General features: G+C 42.0%; 1 protein-coding gene across 1 annotated transcript; it reads left to right on the forward strand.

The window, feature by feature from the left end:
- The first annotated feature begins 7,179 nt into the window (after positions 1 to 7,179).
- cabz01093075.1 lies at positions 7,180 to 9,051 on the forward strand. Its single transcript, XM_056286722.1, has 2 exons — positions 7,180 to 7,211; positions 7,986 to 9,051. The coding sequence occupies exon 2, from the start codon at positions 8,020 to 8,022 to the stop codon at positions 9,049 to 9,051; it is 1,032 nt and encodes a 343-aa protein (XP_056142697.1). The 5' UTR covers positions 7,180 to 7,211; positions 7,986 to 8,019.
- The last annotated feature ends 583 nt before the right edge of the window (positions 9,052 to 9,634 follow it).

Consider the following 9,634-nt stretch of genomic DNA (forward strand, 5'->3'; position numbering starts at 1 on the left):
TCTGATGTTCCTCAAGGAACTTCATTTTATTTGGGTGTTTGTTATTGCTACTGCTGACACTACCACTTCTAGAACTACTACCAAACCAAAAGATTACAAAAACAAATCAAATTTAATTCGAGGATAACTTATTCAGTTCTTTTTTCTGTAATACGTTGAGAATTTAATGAACACAATAATTAAATATCAAATTAATAAACATTATTAAAAAGCAATAACAAATTACACAAAATAATAAAAGTGGCACTGAAATTACTTTAACATTTCAAATGTATTTGATGACTTTTATGTAGGCCCTGTGATGGCCTGGTGGCCTGTCCAGGATGTCTCCCTACCTGCCACCCAGTGACTGCTGGGATAGGCTCCAGCATCCCCACGACCCTGAGAGCAGGATAAGCGGTTTGGATAATGGATGGATGGATGGACTTTTATGTACTTTTGATGTACTTTTGCTGGCACACTCGTCTGCTCCAGATGAGTCATTTCCCCGCCAACACATAAATCCACGATTACAAATTTTATAGTGGAATATTCATTTAACTTCTTTATCAAGTAAAAATATATTTGATTGTTACAGATTCACAAATACTAAGAATTACTTGTTTTTCTTGGATTTATATAGCTATAAAATAAAACCTTTTGCTTTTTAGGTGCTGTGGGGAAGTAATCTCAAGACATTTTTACATTTATAGATAAAATTATGGATCAGTTCAACAAACAACAAACAGAATACCCATCAAAATCCATGTTGGGGAACCACAAAAGCTCAAGAAGACTTCAATAAGAAGGAAAAATGCAACAAAAATACAAACAATACAGCATCAATGTCCCAGAACTTTTGGTACTTTGACATCTAAAACTATTTTTTAGCACATTTACACTACCGTTCAAAAGTTTGGGATCACATTGAAATGTCCATATTTTTGAAGGAAAAGCACTGTACTGTTCAATGAAGATAACTTTAAACTAGTCTTAACTTTAAAGAAATACACTCTATACATTGCTAATGTGGTAAATGACTATTCTAGCTGCAAATGTCTGGTTTTTGGTGCAATATCTACATAGGTGTATAGAGGCCCATTTCAAGCAACTATCACTCCAGTGTTCTAATGGTACAATGTGTTTGCTCATTGGCTCAGAAGGCTAATTGATGATTAGAAAACCTTTGTGCAATCATGTTCACACATCTGAAAACAGTTTAGCTCGTTACAGAAGCTACAAAACTGACCTTCCTTTGAGCAGATTGAGTTTCTGGAGCATCACATTTGTGGGGTCAATTAAACGCTCAAAATGGCCAGAAAAAGAGAACTTTCATCTGAAACTTGACAGTCTATTCTTGTTCTTAGAAATGAAGGCTATTCCATGCGAGAAATTGCTAAGAAATTGAAGATTTCCTACACCGGTGTGTACTACTCCCTTCAGAGGACAGCACAAACAGGCTCTAACCAGAGTAGAAAAAGAAGTGGGAGGCCGCGTTGCACAACTGAGCAAGAAGATAAGTACATTAGAGTCTCTAGTTTGAGAAACAGACGCCTCACAGGTCCCCAACTGGCATCTTCATTAAATAGTACCCGCAAAACACCAGTGTCAACATCTACAGTGAAGAGGCGGCTGCGGGATTCTGGGCTTCAGGGCAGAGTGGCAAAGAAAAAGCCATATCTGAGACTGACCAATAAAAGAAAAAGATTAAGATGGGCAAAAGAACACAGACATTGGACAGAGGAAGACTGGAAAAAAGTGTTGTGGACGGATGAATCCAAGTTTGAGGTGTTTGGATCACAAAGAAGAACGTTTGTGAGACGCAGAACAAATGAAAAGATGCTGGAAGAATGCCTGACGCCATCTGTTAAGCATGGTGGAGGTAATGTGATGGTCTGGGGTTGCTTTGGTGCTGGTAAGGTGGGAGATTTGTACAGGGTAAAAGGGATTCTGAATAAGGAAGGCTATCACTCTATTTTGCAACGCCATGCCATACCCAGTGGACAGCGCTTGATTGGAGCCAATTTCATCCTACAACAGGACAATGACCCTAAACACACCTCCAAATTGTGCAAGAACTATTTAGAGCAGAAGCAGGCAGCTGGTATTCTATCGGTAATGGAGTGGCCAGCGCAGTCACCAGATCTGAACCCCATTGAGCTGTTGTGGGAGCAGCTTGACCGTATGGTACGCAAGAAGTGCCCATCCAACCAATCCAACTTGTGGGAGCTGCTTCTGGAAGCGTGGGGTGCAATTTCTCCAGATTACCTCAACAAATTAACAGCTAGAATGCCAAAGGTCTGCAATGCTGTAATTGCTGCAAATGGAGGATTCTTTGACGAAAGCACAGTTTGATGTAAAAAAAATCTTATTTCAAATACAAATCATTATTTCTAACCTTGTCAATGTCTTGACTCTATTTTCTATTCATTTCACAACATATGGTGGTGAATAAGTGTGACTTTTCATGGAAAACACAAAATTGTTTGGGTGATCCCAAACTTTTGAACGGTAGTGTACATGCAAATATTCAGTACTCAGCACTAAGTGCCTTATCTTAAAAGCGAAATTAAAAACAACAAAACAACCACGCATTAAAAGGAAAAACATGATGATGCTTTTTGCTTAAGAACCTGAGCCAACATCACCACTCATTTTAGATGGGATTTTTTTTTAAGTAAGTCAGCAGTCACAGAGCAGCTTTAGAGCAATTGATGCTTGATAAATTCTCAATGCTGGCTCTGCAATTAAATTCTGTGATGCTTTTAATTCATCATCCTTTAATCTCTTTTTATCCTCCTTCAATCCAGATGCACTGTTGAATTCATTATATGATCAGTGCCTATCCATCCTCGACCGAATTGCACCATTTACAAGTAGGAAACAAAAATCAAATAACCTCCCCTAGCTGAATGATCAAACTCGTGCCCTTAGAAGGCGCCATAGAAAATCAGAATGACATAACACCCTGAAAAAAAAACAAATGTTCATTTACCAGAAGGCAGTTAAGGATGAGAGATCAGCACACTTCGCTGAACTAATATCAAGAAATAACCACGATGCTAAAGTTCTCTTTAGAGTAATCAATTCTGTTATTAATGGTCCCTCCACTTCTCTTTTTGAACCTGAGGTTGAGTTGCCCGAGAAATTTCTCACTCATTTTGTAAATAAGGTGGAGAATATTAGGTCCCAAATCCAGCCAGGCTCTTACATTCGTTTCATTCCCCGTATCAATTCTACCTCTTTTACCCAGTTTCAACCAATTGCAATTTCAGTGTTAGAGAGTATAGTCTCCAGCATGAACTCTTCCTCCCCTATCTTAGACATCAATTCCACTATGCCGCTCAAGGAGGTATTTTCAGCTATCAGCCCCGGTATTCTGCAAATTATTAATAATTGTCTGGCCTCTGGTTCTTTTCCAGACCGTTTTAAGCATGCCATTGTTCACCCATTGCTGACAAAACCTAATTTAGATCCCATGTCCCTAAGTAACTACAGACCAATCTCCAAATTGTCTTCTATCTAAGGTTCTGGAGAGAGTAATTTCTTCTCATTCGATTACTTGTATTAACAGCAATACTGTTTTTAATAGTTTCCAGTCTGGTTTTAGAGCACTTCATAGTACTAAGACAGCTCTAGTTTTTTTTTTGGAGAAATTTCCCCGCTTTCTTCCCAATTGTATCCAGCCAATTACCCCACTCTTCCGAGCCATCTCGGTCGCTTCTCCAACCCCTCTACCGATCCGGGGAGGGCTGCAGACTACCACATGCCTCCTGCGATACATATGGAGTCATCAGCCGCTGCTTTTCACCTGACAGTGAGGAGATTCGCCTGGTGGATTATGCTATTCCCCCAGTTACCCCTCCCTCCCAAACGGGCGCCTCGACCGACCAGAGGAGGCGCTAATGCAGCGACCAGGACACATACCCACATCAAGCCTCCCACTTGCAGACACAGCCAATTGTGTCTGTAGGGACACCCGAACAAGCCAGAGGTAACGTGGGGATTCGATCCGGCGATCCCCGTGTTGGTAGGCAACGGAGTAGACCCCTACGCTACCCGGATGCCCAAGATGCTCTAGTTAAGATCACTAATGGCCTACTGCTGATTGCAGACAGAGATGACTGCTCGATTTTAGTTCTTTCATCTGCATTCACACTTGGACTTCTTCTCTGCTGATCTTGGTGCAGTCAATGATGGACATGGTGAAAGGTTTCACCAGGACATTGTGACCATGGAAAAGCAGTATCAGGGCAACTGGGGTCCATCGATGCTGGCCCGACACTGACACGAGAGGCACCAGATGCTGAGTACAAATGAAAATCGGGTGCAAAACCTTTTAAGCTCAGTCGAACTAACACGATGTGTCAGCATCATTATACTATTAAACATGTTAAATTAAATAAAAGTTATTTTAATGTTTGTCCGAAAACCTACGCGATACAGCAAATCTGAAATTATTTTTGTGTTCAGCTTGATTGCCCATCATATCGCTATTTTTTTCAGTAAGCAAAACGTTTGACAAAATGTGTTGTCCAGTGAAATTAATCAGCCACTAACTTGATAACTGATTAATCACGTAAGTACATTTTCATATAATTTTTTTGTGCTTCAAGCTTCTCAAATATGATTTTTTTTTTTTTGCTTTTCCTTGTCTAATTAGTAAATTGTATATCTTGGTTTTTGGATTGTTGGTAGGACAAACAATGAATCTGATATATCAACAAACTAAAAAAAATAAAATAAAAAAATCAGAAGATTTATCGAAAACAGTCATTTTATTCACTCTTCCTTTGTATTTGGGCAACGCAGTTGGGATCCTACGACGGATCCTACGACGTGACCTGATTATTCACCTGCATCCCAACCATGGAGGCTTTGGAAACTGTGAGGCAATGTTTGCTACGGGACGACACCCTCCACAATAGGACCAACCTCAGCCCAGATCAGATTTGCCAACTACTGGACCTTTGCCTGAACGCTACATATTTCCAATTCAGGGGCCAGTTTTACAGACAGAAACACGGCTGTGCATTGGGCTCACCAGTATCTCCCATTGTGGCCAACTTATATGTGGAAGAGGTAGAACACAGGGCCCTGATCTCCTTCAGAGGAACACCGCTGAGCCACTGGTTCAGATATGTGGATGACACATGGGTCAAAATCCAAACACAGGTGCAAGCGTTTACCAAACACATCAACTCAGTGGACAAGAACATTAAGTTCACAAGGGAAGATGTAAAGAACAACAGTTTGCCCTTCTTGGACTGTGATGTCCACATTGGGGAAGACAGGAGCCTCCACATTGGGGTTTACAGGAAAGCTACACACACAAACCAATATCTACTTTTCGACTCACACCACCCTCTGGAACACAAACTGGGCGTCATCAGAACTCTGCAACACAGAGCTGATAATGTGCCCAGCAGCACTCAGGCCCAACGGGAAGAACACAAACACCTGGGGGGAGCTTTAAAAACCTGTGGCTACCCCAGTTGGACCCTTGTGAAAACTGCAACACATTCCAAAAAGACCAACCGGGTGAGCAACGAGGAGAAAAGGAACAGAAGGAATAACATAGTCATCCCGTATGTTTCTGGGGTCTCCGAGAAAGTCAGGAGAATTTTTAACAAACACCGCATCCCGGTATACTTCAAACACAGCAACACACTCCGACAAAGACTGGTTCATCCCAAAGACCGTGTACCACACACCCAAAAAAGCAACCTGGTATATGCTGTACAATGCAATGAGGATTGCACTGACCTATACATAGGAGAAACCAAACAACCACTACACAAACAGATGGCCCAACACAGAAGGCCAAACTCCTCAGGACAAGATTCAGCAGACTATCTACACCTAAAGGAGAAGACACACTCCTTCGAGGACAGCAGCGTACACATTTTGGACAGGGAAGATAGATGGTTTGAAAGAGGGATGAAGGAAACCATCTATGCGAAACTGGAAAAACCATCCCTCAACAGAGGAGGAGGTCTGCAACACCACCTATCTCCCACTTACAATACCGTCCTTTCATCTCTACCCAGGAGACTCAAGAAGCCTAGCCTCCAAGAACAACAGTCGGTCACCAACGGCTCCAATGACTCTCATGACCACTGAACAATGAAGTCGAAACTAACACCCCCAACGACTGTCGCTGCTAAACAAATGCAAATCAATAGCTCCGATGGCGACGGGCCCGCCTGGACATCGGAGCACAGGAGAGCCACGCATATCAATAGCTCCGATAACGACAGCCACGGCCAAACATCGGTACACAAAAGAGCCACTCATATCTATGGCTCTGTTAGCGACGGGTGTTGGTAAACATCGGATCACAAAGAGCCACGCATATCAATAGCTCTGACAACGACTCCTAGAGCAGTGTTTCTCAACCCAGTCCTCAAGGACCCCCTGTCCTGCAGATTTTCTTTGCAACCCTGAATAGGTACCTGTTTGTAGTTATTCAACCAATCAGCAATGAATGTCAGAGTTTTCACACCTTGCATAATTAAGTGCTATGAGGTCATTGGTTGAGTAAGTACAAGCAGGGCTACCTATGCAGGGTTACATTGAAAATCTGCAGGATAGGGGGTCCTTGAGGACTGGTTTGAGAAACACTGTCCTAGAGGATAAATTCTGAGTCTCATCACCAGCCATTAAGACTAGCTTGGTCTAGTCAGAAAGGCACGAACTGAGGAAGCCTCTTGGATGAGAGGCGAAACGTCTTCACGGATATATACCAAGTCCAGTTGCACTTGATTCAACTCCTTTGGATAAGACGAAGAATCCTAACAGCTACAATAGGCTTCCAGCAGCATCGCTGCTTGGACCCCTAATATTAAACCAGCACAAAAAACAATAGGGCTCAAGCCCAACAATCCTACAAACAGAGTTCGAAAACCTGCCTCCAGCTGTATGTTAGCATGCGTTCAGGCCTGGTCAGAGGTGAGGCCTGCAGGGTTTGCAGCATGACTCTGACACAGAATTGCAGATGTGAAATTGTGGTTACCCAACTTATTGCACACAGCCTTGACAACATAAATAAAATGAAGCGAAAGCATAGGTTCAGGAAGTGTCCAACCATCAAGCATAGTCAAACCCTCAGACTCACTTAACCCACCGTGAGGGTGGTTTTTGCTTATCTCTTTTGTTTTCACCTTGTATTCCAACACATCATATTCAAGGATGAATACTACCGCCAGCTATACTCACAACAGTACTACCAGGTGAGATGTCTTCTTTTTTGTTTGACATGAAAAGTCATGTCAGTAAATATTGCCTGTATATTACACGTTACTTGTTCATGCAAAGAAAATCAATATGCCTCTGGGTAAATATTCACTGTATTTTGTAATATGAGCCACCTATGCAACTCATAGCAGATAAATACCATAAAGAAATCCAAACTGTCACTTGTGATAGATGATAAGTATTTGCTCAGCACCCAAAGAAGCATCCTCATTCCCTGTTTCCCTTTCCAATCTATGGTAAGTGCATAGGTGGTAACATTGTAGATCTGAATTTGGATGTCAATGAAGATTTCATTTGCATTAAACATATGAATGTTTTCAGGAAAACTACTTTATGGGTATTTGCTTATTTATGTGGTATAATTGATAGGCACCAATCGTTTTTAATGCTGGCTTTTTTCAAATTATTAAATTCAGTCATTTCATTGAATAATAATAACAGGACTACAAGCAGTGTAACTAGTAGTCACACACACACTGTACTAATGAGTGAGTTAATGAGAGAGATCTAATCATGGCAACCATGATCACTTCTGTTTTAAATACCATCAGAGCTCATCCACAGACAGTTCATTTTGGGTAAGGTTAAGCTTAGATTTTCAATAGGAAATGTTGCTGTGAGTAATCGTACAACTATAGCTGAGATAACTAAATTATATCTTTGCATTTGCCTTTGTGGACTGTAGTATGGCAATAACACTGTATTTTATCATAACCCCACCCCCCATTGCTACTTTGTTTCTCTCTAAGCTCCATCACAGAATACAATTACTTTGACTACGCCATGTATACAGAAGACTTGGAGGGGCCATGTATGTATGAGCGTCCTGGGGCTTACTTTCTCCCAGTTCTCTACTCAATCTTCTTCATCCTGGGCCTTCTGGGAAATACCCTGGTCCTCTGGGTTATCCTTTGTGGAGTGCAGCTCCGCAGCATGACCGACGTGTGCCTCCTCAACCTGGCGTTTGCCGACCTGCTCTTGGTGTGCTCCCTCCCCTTCGTAGCTCACCAAGCCTGGCACCAGTGGGTTTTTGGGGATGCCATGTGCAAGGTGGTACTTGGTGCTTACTATGTTGGATTTTACAGTGGGATATTTTTCATCACCCTGATGAGCATTGACCGCTACCTGGCTATAGTGCATGCAGTGTATGCTCTGAGGAAAAGGACACGATCTGCTGGGGTAATTGCTGCCAGCCTTACATGGTTAAGCGGGTTCCTCGCATCTTTCCCCGATGCGGCCTTTCTTCAACAACAAATGTCAGGTGGCAGTGATTCTTGGTTCTGCGCCCCATTTTATAACGGAACTGCTGAAGACACCACAGACAACCAGCACTTCTGGAATATCTTCGCCCTGTTCAAAATCAATGTCCTTGGCTTACTGATCCCAACTGTCATCATGGGTTTCTGTTATACCAAGATAATTTGGAGGCTCCAGTATGGACAGTCCTCAAAGAGGCTGGCCATCCGTTTGGTTCTCATTGTCATAGCTGTGTTTGTCTGCTGTTGGGTGCCCTACAATGTGGCGTCCTTTTTCAAGGCTTTGGAGCTGATGGGCGTCTACACGGAATGCAACAGCAGCAAAGCCATCCGATTGGCTTTACTGGCCACGGAGAGCATCGCTTACTCTCACAGCTGCATCAATCCCATCCTGTACGTGTTTGTGGGGGAGAAGTTTAGGAGGCACCTGCTGAAGCTGATGAGCAGGGCTCCGTGCCACCTGTGTCAGGTTATGAGGACCATCATACCCATGGACAGAACCACAGGGTCAACCTACTCACAGACCACCAGCCTGGACGAACGGTCCACTGCCATGTGACTTGTTTTTTTTTAATTTTTTTAACTTAATTTTTTATTTAGCTTTAAACAATATTTCAATATATTTTCATACAACTGCACTTTTCCTTTTCCTGCTGTATCTATACATTCTTCACATTGACTTTCAAATAGTAAGCAGACGATCAACGAAAAAGATCCACTCCAAAGTAAAGTAATACCCACACAAGCAAGGGATATGTTATAAACCAGAGAACAACAAATGAAAGGGGAAAGTGAGAGAAGAGAATAAAAAAGATAAGAGAAAAAAAAAACCACACTGTATTAGTAGATCCAATACACATTTTTGAAGTCTTAATAAATATGTTATTTGCTCCATATGGTAGACATCCCTCACCTTTTGTATCCATAAGTTATATGTGGGGGCGTCTGGTTTCATCCATTTAATCGTATTTCACTTCAGGGTTGCTGTAAGTAGTAGTCCTAGGAGATGTTTCTTAGACCTTCCCTCTAAACCATCAGGCATTACTCCCAGTAGTTCCACCATAGGCTCTTGTAGGTTATTCTGCTGGAACACTTCGTTAAGTGCATCAAATACCTCTTTCCAAAAGACGTGTAACTTAGGG

Source organism: Lampris incognitus, chromosome 9 (genome assembly GCF_029633865.1).
Source record: "Lampris incognitus isolate fLamInc1 chromosome 9, fLamInc1.hap2, whole genome shotgun sequence".
NCBI classification, from domain to species: Eukaryota; Metazoa; Chordata; class Actinopteri; order Lampriformes; family Lampridae; genus Lampris; species Lampris incognitus.

Excerpts from the sequence above, each read along its gene's own strand:
- cabz01093075.1 (XM_056286722.1), top strand. The coding sequence starts at position 8,020 with ATGTATACAGAAGACTTGGAGGGGCCATGTATGTATGAGCGTCCTGGG.